The following is a 23,847-nucleotide window of genomic DNA, read 5'->3' on the forward strand; positions in this document are numbered from 1 at the left end:
TCATCTTTCTCCCGCGGAGCAGCTGGTAGTTTCGAACCGCTGACCTTAAGGTTCGCAGCCCGATTCGTAACCACTACGCTACCAGAGCTCCACTGACATTACACCACTTTATTTTGTGACAAGTCAGGAGGAACTAGGCTGAATGCAAAACTCTTGTTGAGGTTAACCACCAGAAAAGCCTTAATCTATAAATGCTGTTCAAACTTGCAATCCTACTACTTGAACAACACACCTAGTATTCACCTTATTTAAATATCAAGACCTTATTATCTCCATTCACCTCCTCAACACTTTAGCTCTGCCACCCTCTAGCCTTCAAGTTGTGGCCATTTAGCCCCATGTTGTTGTTTTTGTAAGGTGCTTTCCAGTCATTTTCTGACTCAAAGCTACTGATAAGTTTGAACTGCTGACTTTGTGGTTAGCAGTGCAATGCTTATCCTTCAGGGCCACACCAGGACTTCACTAAGCCTCATGCATTTAACTTATTCCAGTCCCAACTATAAGAAAAGTTCTTAGGCAGGGAGCAATGTTGTTGCTTTTGAGTGCCTTCAAGTCAGTTCTGACTCATAGCGACTCTCTATAGGATTTCCAAGGAATGGCTGGTGGGTTTGAACTGTCTTGCAGTTAGCAGTCCAACACTTATCCTACAGTGCCACACCAGAACTCCTAAGAATAATTAGGGAACTCTAAATAATGTGTTTTTTATTATTTAGAGTATGTGTGTGTATTTCATTTTCAGCTATGTTTCTAGTAAGATATCCATTACAAAATACACACATTACTTTTAAAATTTGTTGGTTCTTAATATTTCTACCAATCATTAACTAGTCCTCCAAAATGGGGATAATGAGGTTGTATTTCATCTTTTAGAGGTACAGCAATTTGGATCTACAATCAACACTTATGGAAGCAGCAGTTAAAAAAAAAATCAAAGGACATATTACTGCAAAAGAGGTGTTTGCTAAAAAGCAAATATGTCACTTTGAGATGTAAGATGCACATGACCCAAGCCAAAGTATTTTCAATCACCTCATATGCATGTTAAAGCTGGAAAATAAAGAAGGAAGACATTAGAAGAATTGATGCATTTGAATTACGGTGTTGGGGAAGAATATTGAAGGAACCATGGAGTGCCAAAAAATTAAACCTGTCTTGGAGAAAGTGCAGCCAGAATATTGATTGGAATCAAGGAGGACAAGATTTCATCTTACATATTTTAGACATGCTATTAGAAGGTACCAGTCCCTGGAAATGAACATCATGCTTGGTAAAGTAGAGGGTCAGAGAAAAGGAGGAAGACCCCAGTGAGATGGATTAGCACAGTGGCAGCAACAATGGCCTCAAATGTTACATTTGAAAGGATGATGAAGGGTCCTTCTGTTGTGTTTATGGTTGCTATGAGTCAGAACTGTCTCAAAGGCACTTAACAATAACAACAACCTTCAGTGATCCATTGGCATTTCTCTTTTCCCTAAGATTCCCTGTAGGAATGGTAAAAGAGGAAAAATGCACCTGGCCCTGGAGTTGTCCCATGGATTAGAGTCTTTTAGACATCTGTGCCTTCCCAGTGCTTCCAGGAGTCTGAGTGGGAGCCTGCTCGTGTGCTTTGAATGGCCTATAAAGCATGTCTGCTTGTCCCCATTCACTTCTGCAATTCTATTAAGTCCCATTCAAGAGGTACTCCCTAGCACTTCCAAACTCGAACAGAGGAAAACATCACAAAGCACTTCAGACTAATGTGTGCATTAGTGCCCATACAAAGGAAATACATATGCTACAGAGACATATCATGAATGATCTTCATCACTTTCTGATGCATTTGCATTTATGCAGAATTGTTTTCAACTGGCTGATCTAGTTGAATCCTTTTTTTTTTTTTAAGCCCTTACTTATGCATGTTGAAAGTCACTGAGTGGTGCAAATAGTTTTCGCTCAGCTACTAAACAAAGGATTGAATGTTTGAATACACCGAAAGGAGCAACAGAAGTAAAGCTTGATGATTTACTTCCAAAAATTCAGCCAATGAAAACCCTTTGGAGCATAGTTCTACTCTGATACACATGGGGTCATGAAGAGTTGGAGTTGACTCAAAGCAAATGAATTTTAGTTTGGGTTTTATACATGATGCTGTTATTGTTGTTACGTGCCATCAAATCGGTTCCCATTCATAGCTACCCTGTATAGAGTTTTTGAGGAGCAGGTGGTGGATTTGAACTACTGACCTTGTGGTTAGCAGTCCAGTGCTTATCCATCAGCACCACATTATTCTTTGGAGATGATGAGCTGAGTATAATATAGTGGTTGAGAGCACAAAGTTTTGGGATCCGGGCAAATCTTGTTTAAACTCTTGACTTTGCAACTAACTAGTCTGGTGAACATGGCTAATTTCTGTATTTAACTTGTGACTTTGCAATTTACTAGTCTGGTGAACTTGGTCAATTACTCAAGCCCTTGGACCCTCAATCTTCTCATTTATGATATGGGAGGAGGATGACAGCAATGACATCCACCTCATAAAGCTACTATGAGATGTAAATGATAGACAAGTCATAAAAATAAAGCACTAACCACAGCTTAAAAATAGCAATAAATAACACTGCTTTCTAGTCATTTCCAACTCATAGAAACACTATAGGACAGAATAGAACTGCTCCATAGTGTTTCTGAGACTGATAAATAGTATAGGAGAAGGCTGTTTCATCTTTCTCTGGTGGAGCGGGTTGGTGGGTTTGAATCAACAGTCTTTCAATTAGCAGCCCAATGTTTAACCCACTGTGCCATCAGGACTCTTTAAGCACAATGTAATTACTCAATACATGCTCCACACTGTTAGGACACTGAGATCAGTATTGCTAAAATGTTTCACAACATTTCAATCTCTTTTATACTTCTCATCGAAATCTGTATACCAAATAATTTTAATTTGGTTTATTTATTTTTTCTCACAGTCAAAGAACAGTTGTCTTTCTCTGAGGACTCTTAGACTAGTCATATTTTTATCGTGGTGGTGTTTTTGTTTCTTGTTTTTTGTTGTTGTTGGGTTTTTGTTTTTTTTTCCTTCAGAGTTAATGATTTATACAAAATGTTACTGGCAGTGCTTAAAATATAATCAATCTTCTTTCCCCACAGGGGAACCTGAATGAATAATCCAACCTCCTTTTCCTTGCCATAAAGGGACTTTACCTAAAAAGGACATACCTAAATGGAACTTTTTAATTTTCCAACACAAATTATACATAAACCACCTCCAAATAAATATCATTATTTCTCCAATTGAAATGACACACAAAGTATCTTTTCTCTCCTTCCCCACACCCCTTTTCTCTATGGTCTAGTAGAGGAGGAATTAATTATAAGCTGGGAGGAAGCTGAGCAGGAAAAATAAGACTGCAGATAAAGAACTGCTGATATATTTTAATATTCTTTGATAGATTAGTATAATTTTTCTTATAGGTTTTTGTTTGCTTGTTTGTTTGTTTAGTAAGAGTAGCTTATTGCCTGCATTCAGCTTATTGTTCTAGCCACATAAAATTACAAGATTTTTCCACTTTTCCTTTGGCACCTCCAGAGAGCTATATATTAATTTATAAACGCAATTTTTATACCACCCACAAAATCAGTTAAAAAGCAAAAACAGCACACCAAATTTGTTGCTATCAAGTCAATTTTTACTTATAGCTACTCTGTAAGAAAGAGTAGAACTGTCCCATAGGGTATGGTATGGTGCTGTTGGGTAAGCACTGGACTGGTAACCACAATGTCAGAGTTCAAACTCACCAGCCAATCTCAAAAACTCTATGCAATGTCACTATGAGTCAGAAGCAATTCAATAATATTATTTGGGAGCAGACTGCCACATCTTTCTCCCTAGGAGCAAAACTTTTTGGTTAGCAGCCATGTACTTTAAACACGGCAACACTAGGGCTTCAAAAGCTCTTTGGTGGTGGTGGTTAAGTGTCATCGAGTTGGTTTTGACCCATAAACGATTCTGTATAAGGTTTCTAAGGAGCAACTGGTGGGTTTGAATCACCAGCCAATGTTTATCCTACAGTGCCACGCCAGGACTCTCATGAAGTTCTTTGTTGTTGTTAAGCACCGTGGAATCAGTTTCGACCCATAAAGATCTTGCATAGGGTTTCCGAGGAGGAGCAGCTGGTGAGCTTAAACCGCTGACCTTGTGCTTCAAACTGATTTTGCAGTCCAGTGCATTAATCCCTTGTAGAAATTTGGAAAGTCTCATCCTAAAACTAAGTTAAGACTCATTCTTATTTCAAGAGTAAGAACTGCCTAGAAGTTGTTTTCTAAAGTGTTTCTTTCATGAAATACAATGAAGAACAAACAAATTAGGTAGCTTTTCGTTGTTGTCAACTTCTAGAGGATTAAATAAATCAATTCTTGATACTTCAACCACCTTCATGTTTCTTACACTGCCCTCACCAACCCTGATCACTCTTTAAAATGGTTTAACAAAATTTCCCACATAAACATGAAAAACAGCTTCTAAGTATATAGGCTATGCATCAGTTAGGCAACTTTATATGTCTGTTTTTAAGTAACTACATTATATCAACCCACGGAGATTTATAGGTTCAATTCATACTAACATTTTATAAAGATTTTTATATCCTTGGGACTCTCTGATTGACTAAAGTCACCATGTTGTAAATAATTTATTAGTCTTGACTTTTATTTACAAACATGTATTTCTCTCCCCATTTAAACTTGTATTTTCTGCCCCCAGAATAATTTTCTAAAAACCAAGTAGGTTAACGTATCTGAAGATATGAGGCAATGGTTTTTGCTTTATACTAACACAATAAATATAGAATTCAAATTTTTCAACAAATAGCAGATTAGTGTAGTAGTAGAAAAATTTAATTGTGAATTCTTGATAACACAAATCCCCCATATGACTTTCACTGTTCCCTTTGGTTCCTATCTTTCTAATAACTGTTTCTTCTCTTAAGCTTTACTGAGAGTTAGAAGTAAATTAATATATATATAAAGCTTATATAAAACTCAAAGCCTTGGGTTAAAGAGGTATCATAGTCAAGAAAGAAATATCCCATTTTCTTCAAGGCGTTTTAGCCTCAGCACTTTCCACTAATTTCATCCACTGGGTCCCCATTTATTTAGCCTACTCCGCTTCTTTTAACACCCACTGCAAATATTTGGCCTCTGTTCTTTTATTGAGGAAGAACATGTTCCTGGGGTTTCATTTAGAAGATTCATTGCTGTTGTTTCTAAGTGCCATTAGTTCCCGGCTCATAGGGTTTCCGAGGTGTGTTTGACCTTCCATCTTTGTGGTTCGCAGTCCAATGCTGATCTCAAAGCACCACACCAGGAATCAAGAAGATTCATAAGAATTTTCTATATCCAAGATGAAAAGCTGCATCACTGTTTCCTCTTTTACCCTGTTGAGCCAATTCTGACTCATGGCAAGCCCAGGTATTTCAGAGTTGTCAGGTGCTATTGAGTCAGTTCCGACTCATAGTGACCTTATGTACAACAGAATGAAACAGTGTCCTTTCCTGCACCATCCTCACAATAATTCTTAAGCTTGAGGCCATAGGTGCTGTCACTGTGCCAATCCATCTCACTGGGCATATTCCTCTTTTTTGCTGACCTTCATAGTAGAATTTTCAATGGCTGTAATCTTATGAAAGTAGATGACTAGGCCTTTCTTCAGAGACACCTCTGGGTGACACTGAACCACTAATCTTTTGGTTAGTCGTCTAGCACAAACTGTTTATACTACTCAGAGACTTTTTCTTTTACCTAGTCTCAGGCTATCTACCCCTTCCTTCATGTTACCCATTATATACTTCTCAAACATAGAAGTCATAGTCATGTAAGAAATGCCTCTTCCTTATTCCTACTAACAATAATTTAGTAAGAATGACTCTCCCTCAAATGTTTTCAGATCATTATAATAAGTGCCTAGCACCTAGCACAGTACTTGGGACAGAGTGGGCATTCAATAAGTATATATTTGAAATCTTCTAATTATGGAAAATTTTGATCATTAAAATAATATTTTTTGAATGGGTATATTAAATGTTTCCTATGCTAGAGCTGACTGAGTAATACTTAAAAAAGACTGATCCCTACTTTTGAAATATATTTAAGAAAAGGGTGGTGTCTTAGGGAGAAGACAGGAGAAGGCGGTGTCTTAGGGAGAAGAAATGGTACTGGACTTGTGGTTGTGCACTAGGAAGGAACAACAATTTGGTGTGCTTCTGGACTCAACACAAATTCAGTTTTTGCTTCTAAGGCTTGCAATGTATATAAAAAATGTACAGTGTTAATGCACTTTTTGGGTGATCAGGCAATATTTGCGAGCTGACTGAATTGAGCTATATTTGCAAAATGGCAAGAATGTGAAAAAAAAACACAAACTTTCCTACCTAAAAAGAAAGCATTCATGGTGCTAGACATTTGGTAGTCAAATAAACAGCATAATTTCAGTCTAAAAGGAAAAATACTCAAACCCCTATCCAATAGGTTCATTGGCTTAGCAATCCAAATGTCAGTACCATATTTCTGAAACTTAATTTAAAATATCATAATTTGTGTGTCATCAACTTTGAGGATGGCATTTCTTTCCTTCTTTTCTGATCCCATTACTGATTCCAACTTTAAACTCAGAATGTGTATTTAATAAAACTTAAACCTCACCTGTGTGCTGAAACTTGTAAGTAAAGGCAATGTGTCAAGCATTGATTAAAAAAAAAAAAATCAAATTTAAGGGGGTACATTAACAGTATTTTGAAAAGAATTTTCCATATACAATGATACACTTCCAGAGTGCAAACTATCCTGGAACTAGGCCTTGGAAACAAGCTGGATGATATTGGAGAGATTTTAACCAAAACAAACAGAAGTAGGGGATGTGGTTGGCAACGCTGAAAAAGCAAAAGGACTTATGAGTCACTCTTAACATTAATTTTGAATGGTATTATGCTTCCAGTTTGTTATAAAGATTATTTATACAACTTTTGGTACTGTTTACAATTTATAGGACTATGCATAAGACAAATATATATTGTATTTAGATACACTGATTATTCACTTGTGGGAGTACCATGGCTCCATACGATAAGCACTGGACTGTGAATCACAAGGACCACGGTTCAAAACTGCCAGCCTCTCTGTGGGAGACAGATGAGGCTTTCTGCCCTTGTGAAATCCTATACAGGGACATTATGAGTCGGCACTGATTTCCATGACACTTATCAACAACAGTACTTATTTGAGCTCTGGTGTGACTCTGTAGGATCAACACTGGACTACTAATCTCAAGATCATCAGTTCAAACCCACCAGTGGCCCTTGGAAAACCTGTACAGGGAACTGACATGATGACACTTAAAAATAACATTACTTAAAATATACATATTACTCACTTATCAGCTGTCTCAATATTTAACATTTCTATTTTATGATAGTTTTGACAAAATGATAAGACCAAGGCTTCCCTCTGCAGATCACCGCTGACAATATACCAAAGGCCTAGGTGACAGTCAGGTCACAGGAGGGATGGTGCCTACTCCTGTTTAAACTCAATGTCTCAGTTTGGCCATGTAGGGTGCAGGATAACAGGAGGTCGAAGATGGGCACAGGGAGGTTGTATGAGGGCCTGAAGGTGCTAGGAAGGGTGCTGGTGGGAGGCAGGAAGTTTGTGGTTGGAGGCAGGATTGGGAGCAAAGGAAAAGAGCTGCTGTTCTTGTTGTTAGGTGCTTTGGAATCAGTTTTGACTCATAAGAAGCCTGTGTACAACAGACCTAAACACTGCTGGGTTCTTTGTCTTCCTCACAATTGCTGCTACGCTTGAACCCATTGATGCTGCCACAGTGCCAATCCATCTCCTTGGGGACCTCCCTCTTTTTCACTGAACCTCCATTTTATCAAGCATGATATACTTCTCCAGGGACTGGTCCCTCCTTATAATATGTCTGAAGAATGAGAGACGAAGTCTGTCTACCTTGCCTTCTAAGGAGCATTCTGGTTATACTTCTTCCGACATAGATTTGTTTATTCCTATGGCAATCCACGGTACCTTTAATATTCTTCTCCAACACCATAATTAAAATGCATGAATTCTTCTCTGGTCTATCTTACTCACTGTTCAACTTTTGCATGCATATGAAGTTATAGAAAATACCATGGCTTGGGTCAGGAACATCTTAACCCTAAAACTGACATCTTTGCTTTCAACGCTTGTGCAGTAGATTTGCCCAATGTAATACATCGCTTAATTTCCTGACTGCTGCTTCCATGAGTATTGATGGTGGATCCAAGCAAAATGAAGAAAAGACAACTGGAATCCATTCTTCAATTATTTTTTATATTTTTAAAGCTTTTATTGTGATTGAGTGATAGTTTACATGAGAGAACATTGGTTTTGCACTCATCCATCGTATTTCATTTCATTGCAATGACTACTATCCCCTCCATGCATCATTATTCAACAATATTTGCTTCTATTCCCTCTGTTTTGTTTTGGTTTTATTTTACAAAAAGACTCAGGAATATATAATCATTTAAACGACCCATGGACATATTCTGCAAACCACCCTCCTGGCCACCAGCACACAGCCTTTCTCTTTCCATGAGTCTAGAGTTCTCAGCTGCTCTATCTCTCCATGTCCTCATCTCTGCCTTCATCTCTGGTGCCACTGCATCTCTAGTTAGGATCCCACATTCTGCTCATGCTCTTCTTCCTTGATGGTCCTAGGGTCCTTTGTTCCTGGAATGTAAGATTAACTACTCCCTCCTTTTTGCTACAAAACTTCTACTTTTACAGTTTTGACAATCACAATTAGTCATGATAACAATTACTCACTCTTTGAATCATAAGAATCTTGTCCCCATCTCCCTTTACCAGACCTGATTCAGTGGGGATTCTACCTTCCCTTGCGCACTCTAAAACTAAACTCCCTCTTGAAAAATTGTAAGCCAGCCACTTCGTATCTTTATAGAAACCCCCCTCCCCCATTTTAGGTAGCCAGTGTCTAAGTTACCGTTCCCTATTAACCTTGTACACTGAGGGGATAGGCTTGATCCTTGATGTGAAGACTTCTTCCTTCTCGATTGGTATTTCCAGCTGCTACATCCATAAGTGGAGTCCTGTCGTGGCACTGTTGGCTAATACGCTGGATTGCAAAGTCATTTTGAACCACAAAGTCGGTGGTTGAAGCTCACCAGCTGCTCCCTGGAAACACTATACAGGGTTGCTATGGGTTGGAACCAACTCGATGGAACTTAACAAAAACAACATCCATAAGTATAGGTCAAGTTCATCAAATTGTAGCAGTTGGCACTTGCTTCTTTTATCAAATTTCTTTATCTTTCTCTAGTTGATCTCTGGTCATCAAGCCATTAAAGATAGGTCAAATGGGTACTATCTGCAAGTTTGGGCATTCTTGTGTGTCTTCCCTCCCTCCCCCCGACTTCATGACTAGGTCAATGTCCCTGGGCTCAGGAGTTCCCAAGTCTCCCCAAACTTTGGACCAACTAGCCTCTTCTCTCTCTCATCTCGAGGTCGACAGGAGTCTATGGAATGTGGTCAAACTCAGGCCATATCTTCATTACAGACTTTTCCCCACTTCCACTCACCTGTGGACCAACGTGGTTGCCAGCTAGTTTACATGTCTGCTTGTGTTTTCCCTTTGAGTTTCCGTCTTGGAGGGGGTTTTGTCTTGACTTGATGGTTCCCAGGTGGAACAGCTTGCTTGTTCTTGTAATAGCCAAACAGAATGCCATTTTTGGTTTTGATTTTGTTTTTTTCCTGCTTGTCTTTCTTTCAGGAAGTATATTCTGTTCCTCTAGCCACTCCAGGCTGATCTGCATGTCCTTTCAAGTCGGAATATCCCACCTCAGAAGGTTCTGGATGGGGCTTAGGATTCCACCTAAGGTCCTATACAATACAAGGGCTCCCTAAGAAGCCTGTTTCACTGGGTAAGTTCTATAACCCCTTTAGGTATTCCAATCAGTTATAGGCTGAAAACGGGCTTTCAAGCTTCCTATAATCATGTTTCCCAATATTCCTTTATATCCCACTCAAGTGTCTATTTACAATAGTAGGCAAGGGAAGCCAATATTCATAAGACAGTCAAGCATCTTAACATTATTTCTCCTCTTTTATCTATTCAAGCATTTTTCATTTATGATGATGTTATTTGTTCAGTGGTGAGGATCTGGACCTGTATGTAGTGAACGTCAGGCAACACATGACTACCACCAAAAACTCCAACCCTTAGATGGTGGTAGGGAAGGTGTGGTGGGCAAGGGAACCCCACCAAGCCATGAGCAGACATATAAGGGGTGCCTGCTGGGTGGTGAACATTAGAGCAGGGGGTACATCAGTGCTAAAAAACAGTGTGCCCTGACTTGCACTATTTTGCATGATTACCTGATATTTGAAACACAGCCATTTATTTCAATAAGTGAGGAGTCGACTTTAAAATACACACATGTGTGTGATCTTTACCTAAGTAATGTAACACTTTAAAGAATATGAAATAGAAAAAGTTAAACACATACTTTCTCACTTCTCTAACCGTTTATTTCACCATTTTTCATACCCATGTTTTAACATAGCTGTAATTAAAAATATATATACAATGTGAAATGCTTTATATATCTTAACATCTTCAGTATAGTTTTGTTCTGCTAGATTAATTCATAAACCTTACTTTTGAGAACAATGATATACTAAGTGGTTATGCTATAATTAATATCATCTTATCTTTTACTATTTAAGTGTGGCTGCATTTTAAAAATAAATGTTACAACAATGATAATAATAGCTTTTTATGTAAACACAGCTATTTTACACAAAGCATTTTAAATACAGTTTCTAAATTTAATCAAATTTGGAAAGGTTTGTTGTTGTTGTTATTAGGTGCCATCAAGTTGGTTCCATTTCACAGTGATCTCAAGCACAACAGAATGAAACACTGCTTGGTCCTGTACCATCTTCACAATCATTGTGACACTGGAGCCCATTGCTGCTGTCACTTGGCCAATCAGTCTCCATGGGAGTTTTCCTTTTTTTCACTGACCTTCTACTTTACCCAGCATGAAGTCGTTTTCCATGGACTGGTCATTCCTGATAATATATCCGATGTATGAGAGACTAAGTCTGGCCATCATGGCTGCTAAGGAGCTTTCTGGCTATACTTCTTCCAAGACAGAGCAGTTTGTTCTGGTAATCTGTGGTACTTTTAATATTCTCTTCAACACCATAACACAAAAGCATCCATTCTCCTACAGTCTTCTTATTCATGGTCCAACTTTTACATGCATATCAGGCTATTGAAAATACCATGATGCACCTTAGTCCTCAAACTGATATCTTTGCTCTTCAACACTTTAAAGAGGTCTTGTGCAGCAGATTTGCCTAATCCAATCTGTCACTGTTTCCCTGACTGTTGATTGTGGATCCAAGCAGAATAAAGAAGAGGAAACTTAAATTTCTTTTTTTCATTTATGATGATGTTATTTATTGGTTCAGTGGTAAGGATTTTTGGTTTCTTTACACTGAGGTGCAAATTATAATGAAGGCTGTGGTCTTTGACCTTCATCACAAGTATTTTAACTCCTCTTTGCTTTCAACCAGCAAGCTTGTGTCATCTGCATATTGCAGGTTGTTAATGAGTTTTCCTCCAATCCTAATACCACGTTCTTCTTCCTATAGTCCATCTTCTGGGATTATTTGCTCAGCAAATAATGGATAATTATGGTGAAATAATATAACCCTGGTACACACCTTTCCTGATTTTAAAACATTCACTGTCCCCTTGTTCAAACGACTGCCTCTTGATTTATGTACAGGTTCCTCATGAGCACAATTAAATATTCCTTAATACCCATTCTCTGCAATGTTGTTCATACCTTGTCATAATCCACATAGTGGAAGTCTCTTCATAGTCAATAAAGCACTGGTAAACATCTTTCTGATATTCTCTATTGTCTGCCAACATCCATCTGACAACAGAAAGTACATACCTCCTTTTATATCTTTGTCTGAACCCTGTTTGATACTGTCAGTTCCATGTCAATGTACTCTTACAGCTGTTTTTAAAATTATCTTCAGCAAGATTTTACTAGCATGGGATGTTAATGATATTGTCTGATTTAACATCAACCATTTATTTTTGGTGCAGTGCCTCTGTATATTCCTTCCTTCTTCTTTTGATGCTTTCTGAATCATTCAATATTTTGCCCGTAGAATCCTTCAATAGTCCAAGTCGAGGCTTGAATTTTTTCTTCAGTTCTGTCAGCTTGAGAAATGCTGGGTATTTTCTTCCCTTTTGGTTTTCTATGCATAATTCATCAAAATACTGTACTTTGTCTTCTCAAGCTGTCCTTTAATATTTACTGTTTGGCTTTTTACTTCCTCATTTCTTCCATTTGCTTTAGAATTTCTACACTGGTAAGTAAGTTTTAGAATCTCCTCTGAGATTCCTTTTGGTCTTTTCCTTCCTTGTTGTCCTCTATATGACCTTTTGTGCTCATCCTGTATGATTTTCTTGATCTTTGTTCATTAGTGTCTATTGCCTCAAAGCTGTTCTTAAGATGATCTCCAAATTCAGGTGGGATATATTCAAGGTCAAATTTTGGCTCTTGTGGACTTGTTTCCTTTTTCTTCAGCTTCATTCTAAACTTGCATATGTGTAGTCGATGGTCTGTTCCACAGTCTGCCCCTGACCTTGTTTGGATTGATGATATTGACTTTTCCACCATCTCTTTCCACAGATATAGTCAATTTGATTTCTATGTATTCCATTTTGTGAATTCCATGTGTACAGTCATCTTTTATGTTGTTTAAAAAAGGTATTTGCAATGATTAAATCATTAGTATTACAAAATTCTATTATGGGATCACCAACATTGTTTCTATCACCAAGGCCATAGTTTCCAATTACTGATCCTTCCTCATTGTTTCCACCATTGCATTACAATCACCAATAATTATCAATAAATCTTGATGCCTTGATCAATTTCAGACTGAAGATGTTGGTAGAATTCTTTAACTTCATCATCACTGGATTTAGTGGTTGATGTGTAAATTTGAATAATAGTACTATTAACTGGTCTGCCTTGTAGGCATATGAATATTATCCTATCACAGACAGCCTTATACTTCAAGATAGATCTTGAAATATTTCTTTTCTTTTCGTTTCTTTTTTTTATGCTGAATGCAACATGATTCCTCTTCAACTTGTCAAACCATGTGATTGTCAGATTCAAAACAACCAATACCAGTTGATTTCAGCTCTCTAATGCCTAGGATATTGATTTTTATGTGTTCTTTTTTATTTTTGACAAATTCCAATTTCCCTGGATTCAAACTTGTTACATTCCATGTTCTGATTATTAATGAATATTTTCAGCTATTTCTCCTCATTTTGAGTCACACCCTGTAAGCAAATGAAGTTCCTGGAAGTTTTACTCTATTCGCATCATCTACGGTCAACTCTACTTTGAAGATGCAGCTATTCCCCAGTCGTATTTTGAGTTCTGTCCAGCCTGAGAAGATCATCTTCCAAAAATTTGACAATATTTTGGTGCTATTCATCATGTTTCAATATTCAATATTCTGGTGCTGACAGTGTTCCACTGCTGTTCATAAGGTTTTCAGTGGCTAAACACTCATAAGTAGTCTGCTTCTTCTTTTTCTTAATCTATCTTAGTCTGGAAGCTCAGCTGAAAACTGTACTCCATGGGTGACCTTGCTTGTATTTAATATACTGGTGGAATAGCATCCAGCATCACAGCAACACGCAAGCCACCACAATATGACAAACTGCCAGACAAGTGGTAGTTTTGCTAAGTAGGTATTATAAACTACATTTTATAAGTAAGAAATTTTATGCCCACAGAAGTTAAGTGACTTAAGATAATACAACCAGTTAATGATGAAATAAGCACTAAAGCAGGTATACCAGGTTCCAAAGCAGGCATGTTTTCCACCACAATAAGTTACCTCTCCTGTAATGACTTAATGACTCCTTAAATTACTGAAGTGAAGATATATATATATATATATATATATAGAGAGAGAGAGAGAGAGAGAGAGAGAGCTCTGGTAGCGTAGTGGTTACGAATCGGGCTGCGAACCTTAAGGCCAGCAGTTCGAAACTACCAGCTATTCCGCAGGAGAAAGATGAGGCATTCTGCTCCCATAAAGATTTATAGCCTCGGAAACCCTATACAGGGTCACTATGGGTCGGAACCGACTCGACGGCACTTAACAACAATAATAACAACATATATATTCTTATTTTTCATTGCTCTAACACATAATTAACTACCCTTATTTTTTTAGAAATAGAAGTATAGGAGACATAGTAGTAGCATTTTGAGTCCAATGATATTAAATTTTAATGAAATATGTCAAACCATAAAATTAAAGAGGCTCAGAGACCCTCAGGATAATAAACACCTTAGCAATGAAAACAAAAACAAAACACAAAAACCCTGACTTTTCACTACCTGAAGGCCTGCAAGGTAAAAAATGCTAAATTATTTAAACACAAGGAATATAATACTAGACAGAAGAAACTTGGATCTACACAAAGAAGTAAAGATCCTATAAACAACTAAATCCTAAATATCCAAACGCATTGCCTTTTTGTTGATTTGAATTCATAGCAACCCTGTAGGACAGAGTAGGGTTTACAAGGCTGTAGAGCTCTCTGGTAGCATAGTGGTTACGAATCGGGCTGCGAACCTTAAGGTCAGCGGTTCGAAACTACCAGCTGCTCCGCGGGAGAAAGATGAGGCTTTCTACTCCCGTAAAGATTTACACCCTCGGAAACCCTATACAGGGTCGCTATGGGTCGGAACCGACTCGATGGCACATAACAACAACAACAACAGAGCTCTACTGAAGCCAACTGTCGTATCTTTCTCCTGCTGAGCAGATGATAGGTTGTTGTTGTTGTCAGGTGCCATCGAGTCGGAACCGACTCATAGTGACCCCATGCACAGCAGAATGAAACAATGCTCGATCCTGGGCCAACCTCACCACCGCTGCCACCCCCGAGTCCATCAATGATGCCACCTGGCCGATCCATCTCGTTGGAGGTCTTCCTCTTTTCCTCTGACCCTCCACCCTACCCAGCATGACATCCTTCTCCAACGATTGTTTCCTCCGGACTACATGTCCAAAGTAGGAGAGACGAAGCTTAGCCATCCTGGCCTCCAAGGAGCACTCTGGCTGCACTTCTTCCAAAACAGATCTATTGGTTCTTTTGGCAGTCCATGGCACCCTCAGTATTCTCCTCCAACACCACAACTCAAAGGCATCAATTCTTCTACGATCCTCTTTATTCACTGTCCAGCTTTCGCATCCATATGAGGCTATTGAAAACACAATGGCCTGGGTCAGGCGCACCCTAGTCCTCAAGCTGACAGATGGTAGGTTAGAACTTCTGAATTTTTGTTAGCAGAGAAATAGTTTCACCACAGCTCCATCCAGGCTCCTTAAATGGTTACAGTGAAGACAAATATATTTAAAGAATTTCTTATTTCTAATTACTCTGAAACATAACTGATTATCTAATTCTTTTAATAGAAGTGAGTATAGGAGAGAAAGTAATAGCATCTTGAGTTTATGGCATATGTAAAAGTAAAATGTATAAAAACTAATCATAGCATACAAGATTGGAGGAAAGAATTGAGTATATAAGCATATTCTTAAAATAAAACAAAAGACTATTGCAAATTGGGTGAAAGTTTATAAAGTTTTCCATTTAATCATACCTACACATCTTGTTTCATGTCATTAACTACAATCCCTAGAATTTAATATCACCTATCCCACATCCTCCATGTTTCCTTGTTCCGTTTTTCCTTTTGAACTTTGTCCTTGAGTATATTTTGCCCCTTTGACTTAAAATGGTTGATGATTCTAAAGTGTGTATGGTTCCCTAGTGTTAGTATTTCCCTTATAGACCTGTCTGCTATTTAGCTGAAAATTGAGCCGTAAATTCATTTACTGAAGGGATGTGAAGGGTCATACTCTAAGGGGATTCTACCAATCTGTATTTGACAAGTAAATCTGGTCTTTTAAAAATGATGTTGAGTGTTGTTCCACATCTTTTCTCCCATTCTACCCAAGACCTCCTAATGTGATCCCTTTCACAAAAGTTGATAGTGTTATCTGGATGCTACCATCTTATTATCAGGATCATGGAGACTGATATCCCTGTGGCCTATTGGACTAATTATCTCCATGCATCTCTTACTTTCATCATTCTACTTTCCTCTGGACAAGGAAAGACCAACTTTTGCACCTTTTACTACTCACCAAAGTAGAATGTAGAACACAGTGAAGTGAAAAAAAAGTGTTATTTGAAGGCTGTTATTTTGTACTGTCCAGTCAATTCTGGCTCACTGTGAGCATATACGGCAGAATAGAACTGCCCCATCAGATTTTCTAGAGTATAACCTTCAAAGAAACTGATTACCAGGTCTTCTCTCCCACTGAGCCACTGGCAATTTAAATCTGCAGCCCAGTAATTTAACCATTGGTCCACCAGTGTTCCTTCGGAGGCCAACTTGATAATTTAAGATATATCATGTTGAAAATCTTGATTGTGGTGGTTATTATAAGATTAAAGTTTGACCAAACTCTGCACTTAAAGGGGGAAATTTTATAAAATATGTATCATATCTCAAAAAATCTGGTATATGTATATATACATAATTGCAGCAATTTTCATGCACAACTTACCTTTTTTACCCCTTGACTTATCTTCTTTTTTTTATGACAACACAGTTCTGATAGTTGACAATGATAAACCATCTTCCTGTGTTACCTAAACTTACCTGTTTTTTTTCATGTGACACCAAAGTTTTTATTTTTTAAATCTGCTGGTGGAGAGATTTCTATACGTCTTAATGAGTATAAGTACAAACACACACACATACACACCTCAAAAGTTAAAATACGTATGTTGCTATTGTTAAATGCCATTGAGTCTGTTCTGACCTATAGCAACCCTGCAGTCCAGTGCATTAACCTGCAGCACCACACCAGGACTCCAAAATATGTATAGAGTCATAGATATTGTAAATGTGACATAAAGTAGAGGAGTTTTTGTATGTATCGATATCTCTAGTTCAGTATAGCACAACTGACCCAGGTCACACAAATGTAAACTAATCATTCAGTCTATGATAAAACTGAGGTAACATATATAGCATATTTGCATCTGTACCATATCAGTTTATATAGCTTATTGGTTATGTTGACAGGTAAAGTCAAAGAGTTTGAAAAAACTTTTACCATGAATACTGGTATACTTTCTTATCTATATAAGGTTCTTTCAGCCTTTAGAAATTTTCCACAGGCTATTAATACTATAAGGCACTTTTGTGTGAATTTTCATAAATCACTTCCCCCAGCCTGAGAAAAGAAGACCACTCTGGGCAGATGCAGCCCTCAAGCTTCAAGGCTACTCAAGCAAAGGGCACCCTTATATGAATTACAAAGAATCTCCTTTCTCAAGGCTTGTACCAGATATATAATCCATATATAGACGATGTGTGGTAAAACTAGAACAAAGATAGGCCTAAGGGCAGTGATTGGGTTTTTGAGGAATTGGCCTGTGAAAGGAGAGAATGTTGTTTATGTAAATTTGGGCTAAATATAGTCTCAGGGGTTCTACCAGTTTCTATTTGGCCAGTAACCCTGTTTTGTTTTTGTTTTTGTTTTTTATGATTTTGAGTTTTGTTCCACATTTTTTCCCCACTCTACCCAAGGCATTCTGATATGGTCCCTTTGAGAGTAGTTGATAGTGGTAGCTGGGCACCACTTTATATATGATTGAGAAAATAGCAGCTCCCCATATTAAAAAGTGGGGATAAAAGTACCTGGTCAAAGTGACCAAGCTGCTATAACCCCTCCCTATCGCTCCTTAGCATTGCCACTGCTTCTACCTAGAATGCATTCATATCATCCTATGCAACCTCATCTTGATTAGTTCATTTTTATCCTCATGGTATCAGTTTAAATGTCACTTCCTCAGGGAGGCCAGCACTGACAATTTCACATAAATCTAAATTAATTCCCCATCCCGCATTCTATACTTGCATACAACTGGGAAGTTTCTTACAGAGCATATATTACAATTGTAACTATACTTTATTTCTGTGATTGTTTATGTAATATATGTGCTTTCCCTGGCCCACCCTACCCTTCATGTATACTCATAGTTAATCAGTTCCAGAACAGCAGGAATCTTGTACATTCTATTTATCACTTTATCCTCAGTGACTATCATAGTGCCTAGCACATACTTGGTGCTTAATTAAAAAAATAATCATTAAACGCAAAAAGGGTTTTGTTTTTGTTGCTTTTGTTGTTACATTCTTTAGCAAATTCTCTCACACACACGTATATATACTCATGTACACTATGGCATAGAAATAATGGGAACTTTTCATCTTATAACATGCAGTTTAAAAGCTGAATGTGAGTAATTAGAATGATATGGATGTATAACATAAAGCAAGTGTTATTTTTATTTGGGTACATTTTAAGTTCTTTTTTCCCATTGGTGATTTTATTTTATTCTCTTTCTGCTAGTAAATTTTAGATCCTATATTTGTTTACTTGGTTCACTATAAATTTGACATTCCATTCATTTTGTTATAATAAATAATAATTCTTACAGGTGTCACTGAGCTATTTTAATTTGGTTCATCTGTCAAGGTGAGATATTGTCTTTTACTTTCTTTGATTTACAATTTGGAATATTGACTCTTGATTATTGCTGCTCCTAGAAAATAAAGAATGAATAAGCTAGCTTCACTTACCAAATAGATTCTGCCATAAGTACCAAGGCCAATGGTCTTATCCAGTGAGAATATTCCAGTCGGATCCTGTAAAATGTAAAAGGAAAACTGTCAGTCTTCTTGGGGTATTTAACTATCATGAATGGTAATTTTTAATGTACCTTATTCCCTTAGCAGTTCCATGGGGAAAAAAATTGAAAAAATTTTTGGACTGAATGTAGTCATTTACAAAAAGGAAACATGATATGGACATTAAGGGTTGTGGGTACTGTGGGCTAAAATGCGTCAGACTGCAAAGTCATTTGAACTGCAAGGTCTGTGGTTCAAGCTCACCAGCTGCTCCTTGGAAACCCTATACAGGGTCACTATGGGTCAGAATCGACTCTACGGCACTTAACAACAACAACAAATTGAATTATCATAAAGTTAAAAAATGCATGAAATTATGAAAAGCTGAATATATTCATAATGCAATTATAAAACTAATAAAAATAGAAATAAGCTAATTTATTTGCAATTGAAGTACTCTTTTAGTATCCATCTTCTGAGAGCTAACCAGACAAACAGAAAGTTTAACATGCAGCAATGATGAGTAAATACTGGATATAAAATCTATGTTGATGTTGTCAAGTGCCATCAAGTCTGTTCTGACTCATAGCAACCCTGTAAAGTGTTTCCAAGGAGTGACTGATGGGTTTGAACCACTTACCTTTAGTTTAGTACTCTAGTGCTTACCCTACAGTGCCACACCAGGACTCCGGATATAAAGTTTCAATGATTGATTTATGGAGTAGAATCTTAAGAAATATTGTCTTTCTAAATAGGATTCACAAAGCAAGATCATTCACAAATATGATTCATCAAAGATAAAGAAACATCATTTGGAAAAATAATAACTAGACAATTTTTAAGTAAATATCACCATAGTATGCATTTACTGATGATTTTTCATCTGTTTTAATCCTAAATATGACACCATAAGAGAATATATATATATATAAAACATTCTTAGGGATAGCTTCCTAAAGCATCCATATCCATCTTTAAACACATTTTCTTACCTTATAATATGGATATTCCCTTCTTGTTCACAACAAAAATATATGTTCTTAAATTCTATCACTGCTTAAATTTTTAGTATACCAGCCTATTTTTTGTTATTTTAGTGAAACTTATATGAGACATGGGTAGATGGCTATTTATATACAAAATGGTAGGGGCATTTGGCAAATGTTTTTAACTTCCCATGCATCACCGAAAGCACATTTTATCATCTTTAAATATGAACTAAAAAGAAAAACCATTGAACAGATGCAAAGTATGTGACTGAAACTACCGATTTCTTAAAACGGATGTTATATTTGCATCATCTAGCAAAACTGTGATAGGAAAATGATGCAGTTCTGGCATTAATTTAGTCAACAAGTACTCAACTCAACAATGTCAGGCAACTTCAATTTTAACCCCAACTCTGCTGTTAATTAATTACATGAGCACTTTTTATGCTTTCTATGACTCAGTTTTCTTACATATAAAACTATAGTGTTCTGTTAACTGATTTCTCAGATCTAAATTCTACAGGAAAAAAAAAAAAAATCAGATGCCACCACTCAAAAAATCAGATATTTCCAGTTAATTGAGAAAACCATTGTTAGAGAAAACAACTTATTTCCTGAAAATAATCATCAAAAGTAATGTTACAACATTTAAGATAACATTAATAAGCAAATATTTCAGGTAATAGACACCTATGAAAACGTAAAATGTATTTTAAATAATATTTTTGAGAATTCTGGATATGTAAAATTAGATTGTTATAGTGCTCTTGATAACTAACATGACTTTTATTGTAAGTCATTGAAAGGTTTATCAGAAAATGTTATCCAACAAGTTACTAAGGACTGACTTGAAGACTTTATCATTTTGGCATATTTCTTTGGAGGATATCATTGAGGAATTTATATTAGAAACCATTAACTCTGGAGAAACAGCTTCTAGCCATCTGTCAAAAGAATCAAATATGTTGGCTGATTCCTATTGGTGAGCCATTCTTTGTTATAGTCAAGGCTACATTTTAGCTGAAAAAAAAATAAATAAATAAATAAAACACCATGTAGTAGAGAACTACTGTATTCTTTGTTTGACCTTTACTTCTTAATCTTTGAGCACAAACAGTGTTACAGTTATTTAATTATTGCTCTAGCCTTCAATAACATAAGTACCTAACTCAGATTTGGACTCAGGTATCTAGTTACTGGGCAATGTTTCATTCTGTTATACGTAGGGTCACTGTGAGTCAGAGTTAACTTGACGACAGCTAACAACGACATTTAATTACTCAAAAGAGATGCCAAGAAAATAAATTGGGACATAAAATAGCTGTGGAGATTCATGGAAGCCTCATTTTATCTACATTCAATTGGTTGGAAACATCTTCCTGCCTGAAAATAATCAAACCATCATAATTATGAAACAGTTCATTTTTAATCTCCTTTGTTCCTAAAGGCAACCCAATGAAGTATGCATATATTCTAACATTCTATTTTTATTAGTTTTAAGTGGTATTTTACCCCTACCTCCACCAAATCCACACTTTTCCAGATTAAAGAATTGTCAAACTGGGAAAAGCTGAGAAGAAACTAAGTAAATTACTAAAATAAGACCCAATTCTTCATAGAGTATTTTTCACTGAATTATAGTTGTAGTAAATTAGTTTTGGGATCTCAAAGATGGAAAAAAAGGAATCTTCCTTTTGGAGTCTCCATGACTACTTGATCTTCTCCTCTGATCAGCCACCACAAGATAAGAAGAAAGATTTTTATATACATGACTATTAGGAGCTCTGGTAGCGTAGTGGTTACGAATTGGGCTGCGAACCGCAAGGTCAGCAGTTCGAAACTACCAGCTGTTCCTGGGAGAAAGATGAGGTTTTCTGCTCCCGTAAAGATTTACAGCTTCGGAAACCTTGTACAGGGGCGCTATGAGTTGGAACCAACTCCACGGCACATAACAACAACAGCAACAACAACATTCTATAGAAGTCTTGACAGCACTGTAGGATAAGCACTGGTCTGCTAAGCACAAAGCTAGCAGCTCAAACCCATCAGCTGCTCTGTGGGAGAAACATGAGACTTTGTGGTTCTGTAAAGATTTACAGACCCTGAAACCTTGTACAAGGTGGGAATCTACTCTTTGGAGTGGGTTTGGGTTTTGATATATTAACTTGGAGATTTGGGGGTTTATTATGTTTTGGTGTCTCACTTGGGTAGACAATATGAGCAGTAAACAAGAAACCCCAATTTTGTAATAGCTGTTTTCAAAAGTAACTACTAAAAATCTAACTCATAAAACATTTTTGAAGCAAAAGTTATTAGGAAAATAATTTACCTGTTTGTTATATCTTTGTATGTATCTAAATTATCTCCTGCAATTTACAAATTTTAGTCTGGCTTCTCCCTGAAGCCAGAAATTTGAAGGTTGTTGCTGTCTTTTGAAATCAAAGGGATTGAGAAATAGAAAGCACCTTGATGAATACTTTCATTAAAGGCTGAGGGTTTGAGGAGTGGTCAGTGTAACAGGAAGAAAAAAGACCACTAGAAGGCAGTGTTTACTGGTCAAGGGAAGACTTTCAGAGGCAGAGGATGATTCACAGGACCAAATATGGCAGAGATTAAGGAGAGAATGGATCAATCAATAGTCAATATGGATAACAAAGAAGTCAATGGTCAAATTTGAGATGTGATTTTAGATTTTGCACAGTGAAGAATAATATTGAGAGGCAGACAGTAAATCAAGGTCAGAATTGTGAAGGATATAGTGGAGTCTTTCTTCTTCTATATTTAATAATAATACATATGAAAAGTTTATGAAGAGAGAGCCTGAAGATGGTGGATCTGATAAACAGAAGTGTCAGAATGAGTTTCAGAGATTCTTGGAGGAATGGGCTTCACAATTCACGAGGAGCATTTAGAAAGGTAAACCTCTTTCTCTATACCAGTATAAGCTGCATGGGTTCCTTCTACATGAGAATCGTCAAGACAATCTAGTTAAAAATAGAGATTACTGGTCTCTAACATGGAACTATGAAACCAGAATCTTTGGCAGTGGGTCCAATTTGGCAGTGGGTTACAATTTGACAAGATTCTAAGATTTTATTCACCATCATGTGAAGTACACTGTTCAAGACTGTAAAGAGAAAAGACAATACATTGAAGTAATATGTCATGCTAAGTATACTAGGATATGTAATACATATGCAAAATGTATCAATCCTTGAAGACTCAAATGTAAAATTACTTCAAAACAATGGGGACTAAGGTACTTGGTAAAGTGGGAAGTTTTTCATGAGTGAAATGTGGAAAGCAGGCTTGGTCTGGGTGGTAGAAAGCTGGGAAAGTTGGCAGTTATATTTAAATATAAACCTAATGTAACTCAAATATAGATTTTGGATCATGAGCTATTTCAGATCACCTCTGCCACTACTGTCCTCCAGGCCTAATTCTGACCCCAATATAGATTAAAACTACACTTGGCAGTGTCAAATACCAAGGCCACAGCCGTGAGGAATGTCATTGCCATATGAGCACAGAAGGCAAAGGGGACTATCATAATGAAAGACATGCCAGATTTGGAGATGAAGAAATAGTTTCCAGTCTCAAGTTTTGGGTATCACAGGAAAAAAAAAAAAAAATATATATATATATATACACACATACATACATATATAAGTACGTATCTGTACGCATACCTACCTACATGCCAAGATACTGTTACAGATATGATTATCGCATACACACATATTCACAGATATGTATAAAGATGTAAGGTCTTGTAATTCTGTTTTCAAAAAGGAAAGACAAATCTCTGGATTTTTTAAACTGTTCTATCACCAATAAGAAGTACTTATTCGGTACAAATTAGCACCACTCATTAATTAACTCTGATAATTAGGTTGATTCTTTCATGTTTCTAACTTTAAGGTATTCTGAAAAGAAAAATATAATCCCCCTCACTTCCTTGCTTCTCCAATTTACAA

General features: G+C 36.9%; 1 protein-coding gene across 1 annotated transcript in view; it reads right to left on the reverse strand.

The window, feature by feature from the left end:
• Positions 1-23,847, reverse strand: part of NRK (Nik related kinase) — a 213,448-nt gene that overhangs the window by 186,475 nt on the left and 3,126 nt on the right. Inside the window, exon 2 of the mRNA XM_006871057.1 lies at positions 18,834-18,899. Within this exon, the coding sequence (XP_006871119.1) occupies positions 18,834-18,899 (66 nt within the window). The remainder of the gene's footprint in view (positions 1-18,833; positions 18,900-23,847) is intronic.

This window comes from Chrysochloris asiatica, unplaced genomic scaffold (assembly GCF_000296735.1).
Source record: "Chrysochloris asiatica unplaced genomic scaffold, ChrAsi1.0 scaffold00159, whole genome shotgun sequence".
In the NCBI taxonomy this organism is placed as follows: domain Eukaryota; kingdom Metazoa; phylum Chordata; class Mammalia; order Afrosoricida; family Chrysochloridae; genus Chrysochloris; species Chrysochloris asiatica.